Source organism: Peromyscus californicus, unplaced genomic scaffold, assembly GCF_007827085.1.
Source record: "Peromyscus californicus insignis strain IS unplaced genomic scaffold, ASM782708v3 Scaffold_20__1_contigs__length_68692818, whole genome shotgun sequence".
NCBI lineage: Eukaryota > Metazoa > Chordata > Mammalia > Rodentia > Cricetidae > Peromyscus > Peromyscus californicus.
This window is the reverse complement of record NW_026294503.1, coordinates 67,329,817-67,352,167: the sequence shown is the minus strand read 5'-3', so window position 1 is coordinate 67,352,167 and position 22,351 is coordinate 67,329,817. Positions and strand designations below refer to the sequence as shown.

The window sequence follows — 22,351 nt, the reverse complement described above, 5'->3', positions numbered from 1 at the left end:
TGCTCTAGTCTTCTTTAGTCTCGACTGAAAACGAAAACAAAGCACGAGAGTAATTGACGAACTAAAATGCCCGCAGGCCTGAACAAGTTCTTTCGGATCCCCAACGTCTTGACACCACCAGAGTGAAGGATGTAGGGGAGATCTTGTGACCTTGGACAGAGGAAGAAAGAGACACCCCGAAAAACGTGATTCAAAGAGTGTTTTAAGAATGGGTCTGGGAAGCGATGTCTTGCCAAGAAGGGAATGAGGGTGGAGGTAGAGGAATCCTGGAATGATAGCGAGGGGTCACCCAGGAGCTCTGAAGTGGGAAAGGACCTCCGACAGGGTGGATTCCAATTGGGTGAAACTGGAGCAGTGACGAGAAGACCAGCTGGCGAGACTGGTATGAGAAGGGGCCAACGCCAGAGCGTGTGTGCGATCTGAGGAGCTGCCCTCTCGGGGTATAGAAAAGAGTCTGTAGACAGGTCACAGGGGCTCCTACAGAATCCGCATGAGGCCCAAAGTGGGGCTGCCGTAGGACACCTCCACGAAGGAGGCAGAGCCTGGGCGAGCCAGGAACGAGCTGGAGCGCGCCGGATGGCAGCCGCGGGCTCCTTTAAGAGGCCGGCGGCTCCAGCGCAGCATCCTCCGCTCAGGGCGTGTCCGTCCCGGGGGGCCAGGGGCGGGGGCCTTGGAAGGAGCGGGAGTTCAAGTCGAGTGGGGACGGGGCTTAGCGTAGGGGGTGGGGGCCCAAAGCTGGGGCTGACACCGGTGCACCTGAGCTCCGCACGAGCGTCGCCGGTGACAGCGCCCCGGGTCCGGTGGAGGGCAACGGGGGGAGGAGGGAAGGAGGAGGAGGAGGCGGGAGCAGCATCCGGAGCGGAGCTGCAGCAGCGCCGCCTTTTGTGCTGCGGCCGCGGAGCCCCCGAGGTGAGAGCCTGGGCGAGTTGTGGGGGTGGGGGGCAGAAATGGGTTCGGGTCCTGGGATCCTGGTGTGGAGGGAGGGTCGGGATACAATTTTTCCGTGGTGGGGGAGGAGGTGACTCGAGGATGCTGAGGACGTGGGATGGAGGAACTGGGGACCTGGACCCGACGCCTGGAGATAGGAAGGAGCGGGGCGAAGCTGAGGGATGCGGCGGCCAAGCTTGGAGACCAAAAGCCTCCAGAGCTGTGGTGGATTATGTGGGGGTGCAGGTGGCCAGGGAAAGACTAAAGGACAGCGGGCAAGAGCGCGTCCTCTTTTCTCCTCACCCTCAAGACCAAGAGAGGAGAAGGGAGAGTTGTGGCCCTCTCCAGGGAAGGGAAGGAAGGGCAAGGCCTAATGTACCCACTGCCCCCCTCCCCCACACCTGCACCTATCAGGCTCCACCTGAAAATTAGGCTGCACCTATTCCTGCATGCCCTGGCGGGGTTCCTCTCCCCTCCATCTGTAATGCCTATAATCTCCAGCTGTGGCATTCCCTATCATCCAGCTGTTGCACCCTTCCCCCATTAGTATGTGGCTTTCTCTCTCTCCAGCCCTCTCTCCTCTGGCTTCCCTAACCCATTTCCCAGGTCAGGCGCTTCAGAAAACCCCTCCCTTTTCTCACACACTCACCAAACTCCTTGGCTTACAACCTTGATAGTCAAGGCTTTGGCTGATGGTGGGCTCCATGGGCAGTGGTAGGAGTGGAGGGAGGAGCCTTGCCGCTCTCTGTTCGTTGCCTCTTGGCTTTCAACCAGGAGAGCATGCACATGAGGTCTCACACACCACAGGCCCCGCACCCACAGTGGGTGTCTCACTCTAAACCTCCTCTCTTCCAGTCCTCCGGGTTGCCTCCGTGGTTCTGGGAGCTTTGATTTCCAGCCAAAGGGTCACCCAAGCTCACCAGCAGCAAGCATTTGGGAAAGAAAGAGCCCAAGTGCCCTCTGGGTCTTGCTGTCCAGACACTGGAGTTTCCAGGTTCAAGAGCCCTGCCCCCTCTTGTCTCACATTTAAGGAGAGGAATGGATCTGGGCCTCAAGCTAAGCCACAGCCAACTGTTGGCTTCAGGAAGACCCCAAGGTCCAACACTCATGAAATCCCCCATCATTGGTGGACAGAGGTGGAAGGTGTGGGTCAGGATTTCCTAGACGTCTTCACAATATCGAAAACCCTCTAAATGGCAGTTACTGCTCTGAGATTCCGGGGGAGGGGTAGTGGTAAGGTGATAGAGGACCCTAAATTCTAGCATCCACTTCTGCTTCTTTCCTGTCCATGCCTAAAGAGTAAGAGAATTGGGGGTGCAGCTTTTCTGGGAGTCCTTGAATGGGTGCAAGTAATCTGTTGACAGGATGCCAGCAGAGGACATGGTGGCTTTAGGAGAGTCTGTCCACTTGCCCCGAGAAAGCCTGGTCATGTGTGCATTAGGAGAATGGCAACACTGTTCTGAGGAGCTCCAGGGAAGAACCCCTGCTCTTCGTTTTATTTATTTATGGTATTAGGAATTGATCCCAGGGCCTTATACTGGGCAAGCTCTCTACCACCAAACTACATCATCAACTTTTTTTTTTTTTATTTATTTTATTTATTTTTGGTTTTTCGAGACAGGGTTTCTCTTGTAGCTTTGCACCTTTCCTAGAACTTACTCTGTAGCCCAGGCTGGCCTCGAACTCACAGAGATCCACCTGCCTCTGCCTCCCAAGTGCTGGGATCAAAGGCGTGCGCCACCACCGCCCAGCTTCAACTTCTTTTTTTACAAATTTTATTTTGAGACACAGTACCACTAAGTTGCCCAGGCAGGGCTTGAACTTTAAATCCTCCTGCCTAGGCCTCCTAAATAGCTGGACCTTTGAGGCCTGTGCCAGGAGGCCTGGCAGGCTGCGTTTTCTTGTGCTATTTTTTTTTCAGCTCCTTTTCTCCACCTCCCTTTCTCCCTGTGTCTCAGTATTGCCTCTCATTTTGAGGAGGTAAAGGAAGCAAGAAGCAAGTATAGTGGCTGGTGCAAGCCTTTAATCTCAGCACAGTGGAGGCAGGTGGAGACAAGTGGATCTTGGTCAGTTCAAAACCAGCCTGGTCTACATAGCAAGTTTCAGGGCAGCCGGGGCTACATATAGAGTCTGTCTCAAAAAACTAAAAAGAAAAAACAACTTTGTCTGAGGGTGTGGCTCAGTTGGTACAGTGCCTAACAAACATGCATGCAAGAAGCCATGAACAGAGCCCTGGGTTTGGTGCCTGTCGCTGTATAAAGCTTGATGTGGTGGTTCACGTCTCTTATCTTACACTGGGGTAGCAGAGGCAGGAGTATCAGGAGTTCATAGTCATATTTAACTACATAGCAAGTTCAAGGCTAGTCTGGGTGACATAAGAAAAAATTTTTCTTGGTACTTTGTGTGAAACATCATGACTGCTGTTTATAGAGAGCATCCTGTGTACCAGGTACTGGGCCAAGAACTTTTAGTTACCTCAGTAATTCGTATAGCATCATTAAGTTACTTTATCATCATCTCAGCTTTAGGTATGAGGAGACTGCAATGAGTTAGGTATTCAAGACCAGTTGGCCAGTCTTGGTGGCACATTTCAGTAATCAATGAGCCAAATAATCAATAGTGCAAGGAAGATTGAGAGTTTGAGGCCAAGTACAGCATGAACGCAAACACCGTTAATCCTAGGACTCAGGATGCAGAGGTTGGCAGATCTCTAAGTTTATGAATAGCCTGGTCTACACAGAGAGCTCCAGGCTAGCCAGGGCTACATAGTGAGAGCCTCTCTCTCTCTCTCAGAAAACAACAACAACAACTGGCCTGTGTCTTACCCACACACCTTGTAAGACTGACATGGGTGCCACTGCCCCTTAGATACAGAAACAGCTTTGTTAGCAGATCTCACACTGTAGGTCACCCAGTCGATCAGAAGCAGAAATGGCATCCCAACCTCTGCTGTCCCTGAGGCCTGTGAGTCCCCCATGCCTAGGCCGGGGACAGCGATGGATAGGCATTACACAAGTTTTATTTCTTTTTTGCAATTTAAAAAACCATGTAAGGGGCTGGAGAGATGGCTCAGCGGTTAAGAGCATTGACTGCTCTTCCAGAGGACCTGGGTTCAATTCCCAGCACCCACATAGCAGCTCACAACTGTCTGTAACTCCAGTTCCAGAGAACCCTCACACAGACATACATGCAGACAAAACACCAATTCACATAAAATAAAAATAAATAAATTAAAAAAAAAACCATGTAAAAACAAAACCATCACGTTTTATATTAAGAAAACTCAAAATTATTACTGAAATAATATAGATAAGCCAAAAGAAGAGTGATATACTATGTGTGCTGATGCATGCCTATAATCTCAGCACTTGGGAGAGACAGGAATTCAAGTCCAGCTTGGGCTATATGAGACCTTGCCTTTTTTAAAAAAGAAAAAAGTTGAAATATCCATACTTTCACCTGTCACCTTTTTTTAAGACAGGGTCTCATTGTGTAGCTTAGGTTGGTCTTAGCCTCTGAGTTTACAGCTCACATAGTTCCTTTCAGATATTTTAAAAATGCAAATTCAGCCTTGGTGCTATATATCATCACATGCAGCTTCTTTCAGGCCTGACTCACTGTAGGGGACCCTGTGACCCATGCCATGCTGCTCCTGCTTCTGTGATCTTCCTGAGCAAGGCCGATCAGGAGAGAGATCACTACTTAGTTGAGCAGACCCCAGCGGGAACCAGCTAGAGGATAAGGATGAGGTGCAGGGCTCCAGGCCTTCCCTGAAGTTTGCAGATGCAAGACAGCAGGTCTGGAGCCTCCAGAATGGCCACTGTCATGTGGCCACTGAAACCTGAAATCATCATTGGTCCTGGGGTAGCAGAAGATCCGAGACCAAGTTTTTTCTGGTTGGAGAGGAGAGCTGGCCTCCCTGGAATCCACAAAGACAGACCTGGTGTTTAGCTAGGTGGAAGACAGTAGAGCCAGGAAAGTGGTAGGCATGGCTCACTGTCCCCCTACCTCCTCTTCCTACCCTCCTCAGCCCTTAACGCCAGGTAGGAATCTGTGAGACTCAACCTTCAAGGGCCCAGGGCAAGGCTGTTACAGTGACTCTTTTCCCTCTAAATCCACAAATTACTCTTTCCCTACTGAAGCCAGACCCTTCACTTCCTACCTTACCAGCAAAAGGATGATAAAAGGGGGCCTCAGGGCCTGACTGGCAAGAACCTGAGGGTCTGTGATCCCCCAGTTCTCAAAAGGCATCTCCCTTTTCAAGGATCCTAAAAGAGTGGGAATCCTTTCCATCTTGGAAGGACTCTGAGGTAGGGGCCGTGGGTCCTGTCAAAAGGAAAAGTAAACTGTAGGCCGAGCAGAGGCACAGCTGCACTCCATCAAAAACATCCATCCTTCAAGGGTCTCAAAGCCTTCCCTCTGCAGCTCCTCTCCTCAAAAGTGTAACCTCTCAGCTTCCGAGGAAAATGAGGGTCAGGCAGGAAGAGAGAGTTCAGTGTGAGAACTCAAGGCAGAGACAGATGGCCACACCTCTGAGCAGAATCTCCAGGACTGGCCACCAGACAAGCCACTGGATTCTGCTGTTAGAGCAGGAGGGAGCTAGAAAGAACTAGAGTTCACTGACCACAGCCTTACAGTCTCCTCATGCAGGAAAGCCTAGGAAGAATGAGGAATCAGTGAAGGCAACTTCCAGGTCCCAACTCTAGAGCCTTCCTGTGGAGCCCTGAATGAACTGAACACATGCACAGTCCACCTTTGGTCCTGTGGTTTACAGTGACTGACAGAAACCCCTCCTCTGTGCCCCCCCAGGCACTGCATAATTGATGGCCAGGGAGACAGGTCCCCTCCCCCAGGGTGACCGAATGTCTGGGCTTGGGGCTTCTAGTCTACCACCCCCAAAGCTCCGGCGCCAAGACCCAGCTGGGGGGACCGTGAGACTCAGCTGGTGGGCAGGAATAAAGGAAGCAGAAAGGGGGACATTTGCTGGGAAAGAGGACTCTCCAGTTTACCATGGCTCCCTGGGGACCCTCAACTCTCCCTGTGTTCTTTCAGGTCAGTCTAGAAGAGCTGTCATTAGCCTGAGGGGTGGTAGAGCACCCAGAGCATGGCTAAATGCCCTACCTTTCCCTGGGTCTCATCTCCTGCTTTCCCAGCTGTTCCCACTGCCCTGAAAGGCGAGCAGGTGGAATATGGATTCTCGGCTCTCCCCAGCTGCTGGCCCTGGATACCACAGGGCCCTCTGGGGCTGCCTGTGCGATCCGAGGGAGGAAGAACTGCAAACTGGTTCTGAGGATGACTGTACCTGGTTTGCAGGCCGGATGATGCCAAAACCATTTTAAAAACCTGATGGTGTGTGGTTTGATACCTAAAACTCAGCTTCTAGATAGGAAACAAACTAGGAAAGGGAAAGGTGGTCTGTGTTTTTCATTCCCTTTCGTCTCCATCTTCCCAGGGTTCTCTGTTTTTCAGAACCATCTTTTCAGGCCATCCTCCAGGTTTGGCGCTGGTTGTCCAGTCTCTTCACCCAGTCCCCATCTCCATTTCTTAACTTCTGTGTGGTACTGCACCCCAGGCAACCCTGCGAGTCCTCCCGCCCGTTCCCTTTCCCTCCACCAGATGCCCAGCCCAAGTATCTGGCATGCGGGGGTCGGAGGAAGGTGGGCCTCGGGGACCCGGGCGGGACCCTCCGCGGGGTCCGCACCTGCCTGCGGGCAGCCTACAGGGAGAGCCTCCACGCCTGAGCCCGCCCAGGTCAGAGGCGGGCTCCGGTGGAGCCCCGCCCCCGCCTCGCGTTCACGTGACCCTAGGCTAATCTTGTCCCGGTGACTTCACGGGCCCAGTCGTCATGGTTACGCCGCAGCGCCCAGCCCTCCCCCCGCCGGCTCTGCTCTCTTCTCCCCTCCTGGACCCCTCCCACAGCCGCGCCCCCAGCCCCGCACCACGTGACTGTCGGGAAGGAGGTCGGCAGGGGAGGGAGCTGTGGCCGTAACCCCTTCCACTCCGCCTGCGGCCGTGCGGCCGTGGTGGCCGGGCGGTCCAGCAGGTGGGCCGAGAGCGTGCGAGCGCCCCAGCCTTGAGGCCGCGGTGAGGGAGGCGGAAGCCTTGGGGTCGTTTGCAGGAAATTCTCCTGTGTTGGCAGGCTGGTCTGTGTTGTTAATTTACGTTATCATAGACACCTTCGCTCTCGAAGCCGCGGATTTCGTGGGATGTGTTGGCAATTCAGAGGCTGTGGTTCCTGATTTCTTGACCTCGGTTTTCTCTAGACCATAAGAGGACCAATAATGCCTTATTTGCTAGGCTGTTCTGAGGATTCAGGGAACTGAGAGATGCACGGGGCATGTGCGGCCCTGGGTGGGTAGAGCAGTGTTTCCAACTCAGGTGGCTCCGAGCCACCTGGAAGCTCAGGGCCTGTCCACTTAGAAGGGCATTAACCAGACAGGGTTGGTACTTCACCGAAGACTGACTGACGGTAGAAGTGAGTCTTGGATGACAAGAAGGGATAAACAGCACACCTAGGGGTAACCTTGGTGGCTGTGGCACCACCAATAGGTTAATGCATCTGCATCTGTGCTTTTGTAGGGCTAATAATGCCAACTGTATTTGTATAATTTTTAGTTTCTTAATTTCATATTTTTTAATGTGTGTGTGGGAGCCTGCATGAGCTTATGGCACTTCGCGTGTGCAGGGCCTTGGATCCCCTGGAACTGGAGTTACAGGGGGTTGTGAGCCACCATGTGGATGCTGGGAACGGAACGTCAATCGTCTACAACAACAGTAAGCACTCTTAACCCCAGCCATCTCTCCAGCCCCTTGGCATATATTAATTATACATAATAATGGGTTTCATTATGACATTTTAATATTTGTATATAATGTATTTGATCACTCATATTCCCCATAACCCTGGTCACATTTCCCCCCACATCCACTTATCCCCTTCCCAACCAATACCCATTGTCACATTTTTTTGTGACCCACAGAGTTTAATTAGGTTTGCTAATAGGAGCCTGAATTCGAGTTAATTTACAGTAGCACGAGCACCTTATCAGTGGCTGTACCATCAAAGAAAAGGTCCTTCCTTTCCCACTAGCTGCATTTGTAGTCTCAGTAAAAGAGGGCTAGAGGGAAGGAAAGGGTGGTGTGGTGAGCCCTCCATACCCTAAGACTGCATGTTGACATATCCAATATTGTGCTGGTCTTATGCTAATAATCAATCACAATATCCCTATAGTTTATGGGGGGTTTTGTTTGTTTGCTTTTGTTTTGGGTTTTGTTTTTCCAGACAGAAGGTTTCTCTGTGTAACAGTCCTGGCTGCCCTGGAACTCAGTTTGTAGACCAGGCTGGCCTCAAAATCACAGATAACTGCCCGCCTCTGCCTCCCAAGTGCTGGCATTAAAGGAGTATGCCACCATGCCCAGCTGTTGGTTTAAGACAAAGTTTCACTCTGTAGCCCAAGCTGGCCTGAAACTCACTGTGAAGCCAGAGATGACCTTGAACCTCTGACCCTGTCACCTCCATTCCATGCTAGGACTACTGGTATGTGTTGTTATGCCCAGTTTATGTGCTGTTGGAGACTGGACTCGGCCTCTTCCTTGCTGTGCATGCACTCCAGCTGTATTCCCCAGCCCTCCTTCCTTACAGTGTTACATTGTATTCAGGGTTCATGGCAGCAGTACATTTATACTAAAGGCTGACATACAGAATAACCTTTGGAAAGGCTCACATTGTGGACATCCTAATTCAGAACCTTGATATAGCTTGGTGCCCAGGGTGGCCTAGCTATCCTCTTAAGGGAACCACAAGGGATCTGAAGCAAAGAGGGCTGGTGAGTTTTATGTTTTGGATCTTTCAGAAGCTGAATGGAAAATTAAGAGACCTTAAGAGGCATTTGTCCTAGGCCAGGTTGTGACAGCTAGTGAAGCTTCAGCTAAAGCAGTGACAGGACTAGAGAAAACAGAATGATAATGTGTAATATTTAATTTAAAATTTTATTTTTGCATTTATTGTACTTCATGTGTATGAATGTTTTACCTACATACATGGCTGTTCACTATGTGGGTGCCTGTTGGATTCCCTGGAACTGGGGTTACAGATGGTTGTGAGCCACCATGTGGATGTGGGAATTGAACCCAGATCCTCTGCAAGAGCGACTAGCAACTCTTAACCACTGAGCCCAGCCCAGTAGGTAGGATTTTCAGATGTGCTAGTCACAGGATAAACGGAAGTGCTTGTTACCTATGCAGATCCTGAACCTATCCCATACACAGTGACAGTCTTCAAGAAAAAGGGCTGCAAATGGTATTAAGCGAGCTGAGATTGTCAGTTTCCCAAATGTCCTTTATTTCTACATCATGCTCTGAGCATAAACCTCCACAGCATCCCCTACACACTGTAGTTCATTCCCAGATGACTTCAGGGGCTGAAGAAGGACTTGCCTCACAGGGATCATTATCAGGAAACACCATATCTTATCCTTTGGTACCCAACAAAACATGGGGCTGGGAGAATAGTATGACTCTTGATGTCAAGTTCTGAAGTTAAGTCTGAAGAGTTGGGAGAGTTTGCTGTGCCTGAATGCTGACTAGTCCGCTCTTTCTGGGGAAATTGGCACTCAGCTATAATTTGCCTGAATCAAATGTAAACTTTAGAGTTTGTTGCTATTGCTTTCATAGTGCCAGCTAGGGACCAGACCCAGGACCTGTGCCTATTTATATGGCATTTTTTGGTTTGTTTCTTTCTTTCTCTGAGGTAGGCTCTAGTGTCGCCCATGTTGGCTTCAAGTTCAGGATCCTGTTGCCTCTGCCTCTCAACTGCTGGAATATGGGGTATGTACTACTAGGCCCAGCTGGATTTGTGGTTATTTATTTTTGGAGACAGAGTCTTATGTAGCTTAGGCTGGCCTCAGATTCACTACTTAGCCAAGGATGACCTTGAATGTCTGATCTATTGCCTCTACCCACCAAGTACTAGAGTTCCAGGCCTGTGTACCATGCCCAGGGTTATGCAATCCAGAGTCTTTTGCATATAGGCAAGCACTCTACCACACTAAGTCACATCCTCAATACATTTGTTTGTTTGCTTTTTTGAGACAGGATTTCTCTGTGCAGCCCTGGCTGTCGTGGAACTCACTCTGTAGGCCAGGCTGGCCTTGAACTCACAGAGATCCACCTGCCTCTGCCTCCCAAGTGCTGAGACTAAAGGTGTGCGCCATCACCTGGCCTAGACTTGTCATTTTAATAGTGATCTTTAAATAGCACACAGCTATGAACTGGGACATATTTCTATTGCCTGGAAAGCTGAATCTTGGTTTGGGGAGCTAGGAGTGGGATGATAAGGAAAAGAAAAAAAGAGATGAGTCCTCTTTTGACCTCCAGAAAGCAGAAGATGAAGGGAGACCTCAGGAGAATAAAGCTGATGGTCAGAGCTTCACACCAACCCCATTGGATAAGCCCCGGCCCCTTTTGCCAACTATGATGAGGGGATAGCACAGCTCTGTGGTTATGGTTCTGGACATGATCACATACGCAGAGAAGAGAGAAGGGCCCAGATGTAAGTCCTGAATTGACTGTTCCTGAGAAGGCTTCAGTGACTTTTAACTGGGGAAGCCCAGGAACATTATCTGAGTGTCTGAGTGGAAAAGCCCGCTAGTACCATGTATGATTCAACATGAGGGAGGTCTAGGTGTGTTCTGAGATTGAGATCCAGGTAAAAGTGTCTGATACCCAGGCTGGTTTTAGTAGTGCACACCTTTAATCTTAACACTAGGGAGACAGAGGTGGGCATATCTCTGTAAGTTCCAGGACAGCCAGACCTACATTGAGAGACACTGTATCCAAAAGCAGTGGGAAAAAAAGTGACTCATAGGACATGTGTGACTGAACCTCAGCTGACAAGAATGGGTGCTGCAGGGGTTAATGACAGCAGTCACACAACAAAGAGGAACCCTTAAAGCAGCTGCTTTAGGCAAGGTCTCACTGTACAAACCGGGTGCTCAGACCCACCAGCCTCACCTCCCCAGTGCTGGGATAAAGGTGTGCACCACCACACCAGGCCCGTTTTTTTCATTAATTTTAATTATTGTATTGATGTAGTGTGTGCATATATGTGAGTGCACCATGTATGTACAGTGAATGACTAGAGAGGCCACAAGAGGGTGTTGGATCCCCTGGAACTGGAATTTCAGATGATTGTGAGCCATGGAGTAGGTTCTAAGAACGAAAGGCAGGTCCTCTATAAGACCAGCACCGCCGGGCGGTGGTGGTGCACGCCTTTAATCCCAGCACTCGGGAGGCAGAGGCAGGCAGATCTCTGTGAGTTCGAGGCCAGCCTGGGCTACCAAGTGAGTCCCAGGAAAGGCGCAAAGCTACACAGAGAAACCCTGTCTTGAAAAAAACCAAAAAAAAAAAAAAAAAAACCAGCACGTGTTCTTAACTGCTGAGCCATCTCTCCAACCCTTGCTTTTGTTTTTGATTTTGCCATGCTGGGCATGAACCCCAGGGATTCAAGTACATAGTTAAATTTTGTATGATGAAACCTGGATTCCACCACCACCACCACCACCTTTTCTCACAGTAGTGAGCTGGGTCTAGTACCTTGCACATGCTGAGATCTTTATATTCTATTACTGTAGCCTTTGTACTTGAGTTTAATACTTAAAGTGGAAGCCAGGTCAACTTTTGGGAGTTGTCTCCTTCCACTGAGGAATTCAGTGATTTATCTTAGGTCTCCAGGCTTGCACAGCAAATATTTTTTCCTACTGAACCATTTCTTTAACCAGCACCTGAGTGGGTTTATTACTTCTCTTTGCCTGATGATACTCAAGTATATTACTTGTATACCAGAGTATTGCTTGCATCACTAATAGATACCAAGAGGAAGCTCAGCTGAATCAGGTTTCCCATAGGGTACTGAGTGACACTCAGACCAACTCCAGCTAGGTACTGTGAGCTCTTTGCAGTGACTGTGGCTGATGGCCCCTCCCTCCTTAATTCCCCACAGGGCCCGCTGCTCAGCACACCTGGCTCCAGAGGCCATGGCTTGCCTCCATGAGACCCGAACACCCTCCCCTTCCTTTGGGGGTTTTGTGTCTACTCTAAGTGAGGCTTCCATGCGAAAGCTGGATCCAGACACTTCAGACTGCACCCCTGAGAAGGACCTAACACCTACCCAATGTGTACTTCGAGATGTTGTGCCTCTGGGTGGGCAGGGCGGGGGAGGACCCAGCCCCTCCCCAGGTGGAGAGCCTCCCCCAGAGCCTTTTGCCAATAGTGTCCTGCAGCTACATGAGCCGGACACCGGTGGGCCAGGGGGAGCCACTGGGTCACCGGAGAGTCGAGCATCCAGAGTTCGGGCCGATGAGGTACGACTGCAGTGCCAGAGTGGCAGTGGCTTCCTGGAAGGTCTCTTTGGCTGCCTGCGCCCTGTCTGGACAATGATTGGCAAAGCCTACTCCACAGAACATAAGCAACAGCAGGAAGGTAGGCCAGATCCCTGTAGGAACACCCTCTATTTCCTTCAACAGAACTACCAAACTTACCAACCACCCTTACCTTCTCCCCTACCCACCTAACCAGCTTTATTTCCCTTCCCATTTTTTTCCAGTGCTGTGATTAAACGAACACTACATGCTAGACAAGTGCTTTACTGCACAGCTGAATCCTCAGTACATTATTTTCTCCCACAGTGCTGAGAAATTGAACCCAGGAATTTAGGTTTTACAAAACATGCTAGCTCTACAAATGAGCTACACCCCTAGGTCCACCCAGCTTCCTACAAGGCCACCCCAATTATTTCCTTTCTGGCCTACATTGTCTCATCACTGACATATCCACCCAACCCTTGAGTGTCTCACAGGGCCTTCAGTGCAGACCTTTCTGAACCTGTGGCACTATGCCTCCTACCTACAGACCTTTGGGAAGTCCCCTTTGAGGAAATCCTGGACCTGCAGTGGGTAGGCTCAGGGGCTCAGGGTGCTGTTTTCCTGGGACGCTTCCATGGGGAGGAAGTAGCTGTGAAGAAGGTTCGAGACCTCAAGGAAACCGACATCAAGCATCTGCGAAAGCTGAAGCACCCCAACATCATCACTTTCAAGTGAGGTCCAGGGCAGGGGCTGGGAACACCATGCTAAGCCCCAGGACTCCACTCACCTGGGAATAGATCTCCCATTCTTTCTCAAAGGAGACCCCCAATGGTCTGGGTGGGAATGTAGGTCCCAGGTACGTTAAGGTAGATGTTAAACTAATCAAAGGCTTTACCCCTTTCTGGCCCCCAGGGGTGTTTGCACACAGGCTCCCTGCTACTGCATCCTTATGGAATTCTGCGCCCAAGGCCAGCTATACGAGGTGCTTAGAGCTGGCCGTCCTGTCACCCCTTCCTTGCTGGTTGACTGGTCCATGGGCATTGCTGGTGGCATGAATTACCTGCACCTGCACAAGATCATCCACAGAGACCTTAAATCTCCCAAGTGAGTAGGCAAGCAAGCTGATGTGCATGCAGGTGACCTACCCGTGGCAGTGAGGAGCACATCCCTGCATTTTTAGGTCCCACCCTAAGTCCATCTGACAGTCCTTTGGAGGGCTGTGGTGAGCCTCTCAACATGAGGTATCCCCAACAGTATCCTAAAGACAATGACAGCAGTGAAGTGGGGTGTGGAGGGGTATGGATCCTGGCTGACTGCATTCTTTACCAGCATGCTAATCACATATGACGATGTGGTGAAGATATCAGATTTTGGCACTTCCAAGGAGCTGAGTGACAAGAGCACCAAGATGTCCTTTGCAGGGACAGTGGCCTGGATGGCCCCTGAGGTGATACGCAATGAGCCTGTGTCTGAGAAGGTCGACATCTGGTAAGCACCTGGGTGGTACTTTTAGGACTTTTATGACAGAGGTCATACAGGTCTGCAGCAACCAGGACCTCTGGTGGGAACCCTCCCAAATGATGTCCTCTTTTGTCCTCAGGTCCTTTGGGGTGGTGCTATGGGAACTACTGACTGGCGAAATTCCCTACAAAGACGTAGATTCCTCAGCCATCATCTGGGGTGTAGGAAGCAACAGTCTCCACCTGCCTGTGCCCTCCAGCTGCCCAGATGGCTTTAAAATTCTGCTTCGCCAGTGCTGGTAAGGATGGCCTGGCTGACAAACTCAAGGAGCTAGCAACTGAAGGAAAGCCAGCACCTACAAAGAACCCAGATATCTAGGCTTGAAACCCACTGCAAAAGCTCCCCAGTGTCTCCAAGGTCCAGGATCCAGGATGTGTTCCAAGGGAACTACAAGTGAGAACAGGATCCATGGACAAACACGAAACCTCAGATTCAAAGAGTTGCATCATGGTGTCCTCTTTGAACCTTGTTTCCTAGCTGATAAAATATGAACAGTATCTATTATACCAGGTTGCTGCAAAGCAGAAAGGCATCATCACTGAGCAGAACTAGCTTGGGATAGCAAGGAAGACTGAACTGCCAGTGCCATTCCCAAAATGTTTGCTTTGATGGGATAATTTAAAACTTGTGGGCTTATTTTTGGAGGTGCATACTTGCTGGTCTGGAAGTTGCTATATAGACCAGAATTAAAGATGTATGCCACCACCCTCTGTCATCAAAAGGTTTTATTTGGGCATACAGAAAATATTAGGTCAAATAGTTCCCTTAGGTAGTATTTTGATGTTGACAGGTGGTGACATGACTCACTGGGAAAGGAGCTTTAGTTCCTTTCTAATCCCTCTCCACCCCTGAAATTTTACCAACTCCATTCCTTATAGGAACAGCAAACCACGAAACCGTCCATCATTCCGACAGATCTTGCTGCACCTGGACATTGCCTCAGCTGACGTGCTCTCCACACCCCAGGAGACTTACTTTAAGTCCCAGGTGTGCTGTGGGTGGAAAACAATGAATCCTTGACCCTTAGACATGGCAGAGCCTTTGATGAGGCCAGAAAATGTTGACTGAATAGATGTATCCCATTCCCTCTTACTCCAACTCCTAACAGTGGCACAGGCAACCTTCCAAGAGCACAGGTCTGTGAGGTGACGGGGACATGGTGCTCACCCCATGTCTCTCCATCCCTAGGCAGAGTGGCGGGAAGAAGTAAAACTGCACTTTGAAAAGATAAAGTCAGAAGGGACCTGTCTGCACCGCCTGGAGGAGGAGCTGGTGATGCGGAGAAGGGAGGAGCTCAGGTGTGTGCCCACTCAGGAGGGAGCCTCTAAACAGCAGGGTCCATCCGGCAGCAGGTGAACCCAGTTCAAAGTGCGAAAACCATCTGTTCTTTCAGACATGCCCTGGACATCAGGGAGCACTATGAACGGAAGCTGGAGAGAGCCAACAACCTGTACATGGAACTGAACGCCCTCATGCTGCAGCTAGAACTCAAAGAGCGGGAACTGCTCAGGTAACTAACTCCCTTCAACACTACATCCCTGCTTGTCATGAAGCTACCCAACTTGGGAGACCCAACAAAGTGTCCCGATTTTTAGGCGAGAGCAGGCTTTAGAAAGGAGGTGCCCGGGTCTCCTGAAGTCACACCCTTCCCGCGGCCTCCTACACGGAAACACCATGGAGAAGCTCATCAAGAAAAGGAATGTGCCACAGAAACTGTCACCCCACAGCAAAAGGTGGGGTTCCGAGGGCTGAGGCCTGCCTATAGCAGGAGGGACACTGGCAAGACATGTGTCTTTAGTGGGGGACGGTTTGTAACACTCATCTCAACCTTGTACTTTCCCTCCCCTACCAGGCCAGATATTCTCAAGACAGAGTCTTTGCTACCTAAACTAGATGCAGCCCTAAGTGGGGTAGGGCTTCCTGGGTGTCCTAAGGGCCCCCCCTCACCAGGAAGGAGTCGTCGTGGCAAGACCCGTCACCGAAAGGCCAGTGCCAAGGGCAGCTGTGGAGACCTGCCTGGGCTTCGAGCAGCATTACCACCCCATGAGCCTGGAGGACTAGGAAGCCCAGGAGGCCTGGGAGTGGGCCCTTCAGCTTGGGAGGCCTGCCCCCCTGCTCTCCGTGGACTCCACCATGACCTTCTACTGCGAAAGATGTCATCGTCCTCCCCGGATCTACTATCAGCAGCATTGGGAGCCAGAGGCCGAGGGGCCACTGGGGGAGTTCGGGATCCTGGCTCACCTCCTCCACCCCAGGGCGATACTCCTCCAAGTGAGGGATCAGCTCCTGGTTCCACCAGCCCAGATTCACCTGGGGGGGCCAAAGGGGAACCACCTCCACCAGTAGGACCTGGTGAAGGCGCGGGGCTGCTGGGAACTGGAAGGGAAGGGACTGCAGGCCGGGGAGGAAGTCGGGCTGGGTCCCAGCATTTGACCCCAGCTGCACTGCTGTACAGGGCTGCTGTGACTCGGAGTCAGGTAAAGTATGGGGGTGGGGGGTCCTCTCTCCTTTCCCCTTCTCCTTAATCTCCCTAGGGGGTCTGAGTGCTATAACCCACCCAACCATGAACCCCTCCCCAATTCTTAATGACTTCTTGCCATTTTTGACTGGTTTACACACACACACATACACACACCCATCTCTACTGTAGAAACGTGGTATCTCATCTGAAGAGGAGGAAGGAGAGGTTGATAGTGAAGTAGAGCTGCCCCCAAGTCAGAGGTAAGTGGTGGGATAATGGCATCTTTTGCTTTGGGAACTGTAAAGGACCACACAAGCTGTAACCATGCCTCAACGTTTAGGTGGCCTCAGGGCCCGAACATGCGTCAGTCACTATCTACCTTCAGCTCAGAGAACCCATCAGACGTGGAGGAAGGTACAGCTAGTGAGCCTTCCCCCAGTGGCACACCAGAAGTTGGCAGTACCAACACTGATGAGCGGCCAGATGAAAGGTCTGATGACATGTGCTCCCAGGGCTCAGAGATCCCACTGGACCCACCTGCTTCAGAGGTGGGTCCTGACCCTGAAACCAGCTCCTTGCCCATGCAACACCAGGATCTACTTAGAGGGGAGCAGGTGAGTGAAGCAAAGCTGCCAGACACTGACACAAACTGGGAACAAATACTCAGTCATTTGAAAATCTGTTAGGAAGACAGGCTTGCAAGACACATTTAGTATTTAGCCTTCAAGCCACTCAAGTTTCAAAGCCAGTTTCTTCCATAGCAATGAAAAGAGATATCCATGGAAATGGAATTTGAGGCCTACAGTTCCAGAGCATCCAACATTGTACCTGATGTTCAACTTTAAGGCAGCTATGAACTCCTGTCAGCAAAGTATCTCAAAAGAGCCTGTCTGGATAGTAGTGCCTTGGAGCATGACCTGATAAAAAGCACCCCACTGAGGGGCCCTGAAGGAATCTGTAATGCTGAGATGCTGAGCTCCCTCACCTCACTGCATTTCTACTCTTCCTCACAGGGCCTCAATCCTGAGGACTCAGACTGTGACAGCACTGAATTGGACAACTCCAACAGCATTGATGCCTTGCGGCCCCCAGCCTTCCTTCCTCCATGAAAGACACTCTTATTCCTTGTACATAGAGAAATATTTATATAAATAATATATATGCGCCACATAATCAACAGATAGATGGGGCTTTCTTAGCCTTAAGTCAGGCTTGAGAGTGAAGGACCCCCCCCCCCCCCCCCCGACCAATTACCGAATAAGTTCTAGGGGCACTGGCAGCTGTGGAAACAAATGATTCCAAGTACTACCCTAGAGCTATGAGGAAAGGAAATTGGTCCCTTCTTGCTTCACCCCATTCCTTATGTTCAGCAAGCAACTAGGCAATAGAAAAGCCAGGCTTGTCTCTGCACTGTCTACCCCTGAACACTGGGGGGCAGGAGAGGATCCACTTAAGACTGCACTTTTATTTTCCGTTTACTGTTTACACATTTTGCACTTGAGAGGAGGGAAACTGGGGCTGGGTCCTCCCCTCTGAGGTTTCTCAGGTGGCAATGTAACCCATTTCTTTGTTCCTCTGTCTTTCTGCCCAAGCCCTGGCTTAGGGCCCAGAGGCAAGTTAGAAGACTGATAGCATGTGATGGCTCAGGCTGAAGAGCTGGAGAACTGGGGTGCTGTTTAAGTCCCTACTGTTATCCTGGTGCCTGGTAGGGGTGGGGACTGTCATATTGTAACCCCTGTGAACAACCTTGAAATATAACCACTCCATGCAGGCCCAGCTGTCGAGGGTTTTCTTGGTGAATGAATGGAGTGGAATACACGGTTCACAACCTTGGTTTTAAGAGTTTGAGGGATTTGGACAGGTTACTTTCTACTTTTTCTAAACATGTCAAACTCCAAGTTTCTAAGTTAACTTTTCTAAATTATTTCAGGACGAGAATATCAATGGGTTTCAAAACATCCAGGGAAAAGACTATCAGTAAACAGTCACTAGAACATAAGATTAAAGTATGAGCTAGAGAATAAGGGGCAGTCACTCCCAAACTTACTATCACCAGATATATGTGTGTGTATGTGTGTGTAAAATACATGTACACACATCTTCCTGACCCAGCTCCATAGACACATCTGTTGCTCTACAATCCTAGTGCGGTGTAATTGCCATTCTTCACGAACAAATTTTCTAAAGGCCACCCAAAATCATGGCGGGGAAAGATCAAGGGCAATTAAAAAAGCAAAACAACAGAAAAAAATATGGAGTGGTAAAACAGAAGAAAATATCTTAATTCTATTGAAACCCAACCAGGGCTATGTGAAGGTTTAAAGGTATAAAAATAACATCAAGACAGGAATAACACCCACATAAGTCACTGTGGCATCCAGTTTCTATTCACAAAGAAAAAGCTCCAGTCCATCTTTTAATTTTTTTTTTGAAAAATTCCTGACATTACAGAACTAAACTGAAATGTATTAATATTCCACTCTTACATTTCCATGACAAACAAAAATTCATGAGCCAAAAAAAAACCCAAAAAAATGGAAAAAAGGGGAGAAGCTTATAAAACTAAATATGGATATCTCAGCGTAACTGCTGAACAGAGAAAGGAATTAAAACGCTTTTAATTAAAAAATCATGAGTGGATGATAAAGTGTGTAGAAACTGAAAATTTACAAACTATTTAAAACCTGGAATCGCTGACTGTTCAGAAACTACACAGATGGATCATGGGTGGTGGTGAACAGCAGAAAGGGATTATGGATGAATCTGCACTGTTCTAGCTGCTCCCCATGCCACCTGTCTCCGAGGAAAGCCTGTAAAACAGAAACAAGAGTAAGTCAGTTTACCCAGTTACACCGGAAGTTTACTAGCAGGGCATTTCAAGGTTTCTAAATTAACTAGTATTATAATCTGTTATGTGGGTGTGGGTGTGTAATACCAGTACAACCAAGCTTCCTGAAGCATTCTCAGGAGAGGTTTAACAAAGCATGTCATGCTGGTGACACTGTCTCTTCATGTTTTATACTTTGGAAACTGAAGTGTTTCTAGAGATACACCATTCACCATTGTGAGGTCACAACACTTGTTGGGAGGACAAGCTGCTGCTTTATTGTTTCCCTTAGCTCCTTCAGATACAAATACAAGTCTGGGGAGAACACCAGCCTTCAGAAAGTTAATACTATCATGTGTTTACAGCCTATGTAGCTCTATCAATGTGAAGGAATTACAAAGTAATTTTAAATATTAACGGATGTTAAAGGGAGGAACCAACTATAGAAACTGCAGTGAAGAATTCAATTATTGTTTTAAAGCTCACATTTCAGTACAAAAATGAACAAGAAAACAGGCAGCAGGCTTCAGTTCTTTAGCTCACTCTTCAAAACCCAAAGCCTTCTTACTCTGTGCCAAATCCTCCTTGTAACCATACCGAGCTCAGAGCCTTTATACTTCTGTCATAAATGGGTCATCTGAGGTCCTGGGACCAATTAAACTTTGAGGGAAAGGCATCCACAGTACACTTCACTGAAATTAGGTAGGTAGCAAAATACCTCATTTTGAAGATAACTAATGGTTTAGTGTCAGTTCCACATCATAAGCTTCACTTCTTTTAAAAGGAGCTCACTGACATCCACTTGTGGTGTTTGAGTAACACTGTGTGCACTAACATACGAATATCATAGAGGGAGGGAGGGGTTTTCCCAGAAATCAGAAAGGTCATCCTTTAGATTATGTTTTCTTTAAAGTGAGAAATGATTTCTCTGTCTACTTTACTACCCCGAATATGCCTAAACATTACAATGTGAGATCTCTGAAGCTAGAGTCAGGCCTGCTTAGTGCGCTCATAGGTGAAAATTCAGCATGAAGGGGAATATTGCATTCTTTGAAAAAAAGAGCAGAGTGGCGGTGGCACACGCCTTTAATCCCAGCGCTCAGGAGGCAGAGCCAGGCGGATCTCTGTGGAGTTCGAGGCCAGCCTGGTCCACAGAGCAAGATCAGCCAGGCACCAAAACTACACAGAGAAACCCCGTCTTGAAAAAGTAAAAAGAAAGGGGCTAGAGATGGCCAAGTGTGTTCCCTGATCAAGCAGTGAGAACCTAGCTCCCATGAAAACAAATGCCAGAAGTGGCAGTGCACACCTGTAATACCAGTGCTGTGGAGTTAGAGGAGGACACATCTGTGATGCTCTCTAGGTAGACAGTCTAGCCAAATCAGTGAGCCAGGTTCAGTCAAAGATCTCATCTCAAAACATAAGTTGGAGAATGAGGAAAACAAACATGTTTTGGCCTCCATATACCTGCACATGTCCACATGCATTCACATGATGTACACACACAAAACAGGAACACATGGGCTGTGGAGATGGCTCAGTGGATACAGCGTTTGTCATACAAGCATAAAGACCTGACTTTAATGCCCCTGGCCTCTGCAGCCATGTTAAAACAGACACAGCAGACAGTCCAGTGCATCTCTATGTAGTCCCAGCACACCTACAGATGAGAAGCAAGAAAGAATCCCTAGAAGCTGGAAAGGCAGCTCTTAGCAAGAATCAACAATATCATCTGAAACAGGGTGGAAGACAATAACCTGCACCTGCCCACTATGGTACACATGCACCTGCGCACACCACAAGGACCAATGGACGGACACAAAGACAGACAGACCGACAGACAGACACACACAGACACACAGATACAGACACACACACACACAGATTCTTGACAATCTCAAAATAGGATGACCCTAGGGTAAGGTAAACAACGAGCTGTAGGGACTCGAGACGGCCCACGGGTAGAAGTGCTTGCTACTCTTGCAGGGAACGTGGATTTGGTCCACAAATGTCTGTGACACCAGTTTCATGGAATATGACATTTTCACACCTCCGAGGGCCCTGCACAAACATGGTGCACAGGCATACACACACAAAACACTCACACAAACAAGTAAAACAATAAACTCTGAATGATAGTACTCAGTAGAAACAAAGGTTCAAAGGAAGTGGTTAGTTTAAGTCTAGTATCTTAAACAGCAACAACAAAAAAAAACCCTACCATATATGGTGGCAGCACTGTGGCCATATAAACAGCTTAAGAACTGTCCAATATTCACTCTAAAGCCTAAGCAAGACTTTAAAGGGCAAGATGCAGTGAATGAGGCACAGAAGGGAAATCTGAACACAAACACATCTAACTCATGGTAGTCAAGCCCCTTGAACATCTGGATTCCTTCCCAGCAATTCTTTATCAGAGATATTTGTTAGATTAAAGGGCCTTCCAGTCCAGTGGTGGTGGCACATGCCTTTAATCCCAGCACTCAGATGCAGGCGGATGTCTGTGAGTTCAAGGCCAGCCTGATCTACAGAGTGTGAGCTAGTTCCAGGCCAGCCAGGGGCTGTTACAGAGAGAAACCCTGTCTCAAAAAGAGGCCTTCCAACAGACAAGATCAAGTTAAAAATAAAATCCCGCCGGGCGGTGGTGGCGCACGCCTTTAATCCCAGCACTCGGGAGGCAGAGCCAGGCGGATCTCTGTGAGTTCGAGGCCAGCCTGGGCTACCAAGTGAGTTCCAGGAAAGGCGCAAAGCTACACAGAGAAACCCTGTCTCGAAAAACCAAAAAAAAAATAAAAATAAAAATAAAATAAAATAAAATCCCAATGGAGACAATTATCAGCATGGTAAATTTCAACTATAGAAAGAGTTGAACCACACAACATAGGACATAGCTAACATCCAGACCCAGATCTGGGTATGGTGAACACAAATGTGTAAGGCCAATCTGGAATAAAGCAGCCACAATAACACTAGAGACTGAAAGGTAATGTAATAAGCACGAGCAGCAATGTCTTTCTGATGATGTTGATGTTGTTCAATTTCACTCTAAGGATGTTGGGAAAGGCCATCAAGGGAAAAAAAATATATCTAAAATCGCCACTGCCACCAGTGAAGATATGAACCTTGGTTGACTGGGAAAAAATCAAATATGATTTCACTATATGAAATACATTTCTCTTCCCTTTTGTTCTTTAGTGGTAGGGTGCAGCAAATATCTTACCACTGCCTAAGCTGGAATCCTCAGCCCTAGCACATCAT

The 22,351-nt window shown here is 48.9% G+C and overlaps 2 protein-coding genes across 23 annotated transcripts in view; one reads left to right on the top strand and one right to left on the bottom strand.

Annotated features, from left to right (window-relative positions):
• Positions 1–20: 20 nt before the first annotated feature.
• Positions 21–18,045, top strand: Map3k12 (mitogen-activated protein kinase kinase kinase 12). Of its 9 annotated transcripts, none has more exons than XM_052749100.1 (16): positions 796–909; positions 7,613–7,701; positions 8,379–8,464; positions 11,927–12,405; positions 12,835–13,018; positions 13,200–13,391; positions 13,617–13,775; positions 13,888–14,046; positions 14,687–14,795; positions 14,997–15,106; positions 15,202–15,318; positions 15,404–15,541; positions 15,661–16,285; positions 16,459–16,529; positions 16,610–16,883; positions 17,283–18,045. In XM_052749100.1, exons 4-16 carry the CDS (start codon positions 11,961–11,963, stop codon positions 17,376–17,378), a joined length of 2,679 nt encoding a protein of 892 aa, XP_052605060.1. In that variant the 5' UTR covers positions 796–909; positions 7,613–7,701; positions 8,379–8,464; positions 11,927–11,960; the 3' UTR covers positions 17,379–18,045. The 9 variants fall into 9 exon arrangements, with proteins under 9 accessions (XP_052605057.1, XP_052605060.1, XP_052605053.1 ...); XM_052749101.1 differs by lacking the exon at positions 796–909 and adding an exon at positions 6,854–6,970; XM_052749098.1 differs by lacking the exon at positions 796–909 and adding an exon at positions 6,898–7,011.
• A 627-nt stretch (positions 18,046–18,672) lies between these two features.
• Pcbp2 (poly(rC) binding protein 2) overlaps positions 18,673–22,351 on the bottom strand; it is a 29,021-nt gene continuing 25,342 nt past the window's right edge. For all 14 annotated transcript variants that reach the window (XM_052749137.1, XM_052749139.1, XM_052749140.1 and 11 more), the window contains one exon: positions 18,673–19,079. In XM_052749137.1, coding sequence (XP_052605097.1) covers positions 19,043–19,079 — 37 coding nt within the window. In that variant the 3' untranslated portion in view covers positions 18,673–19,042. The remainder of the gene's footprint in view (positions 19,080–22,351) is intronic.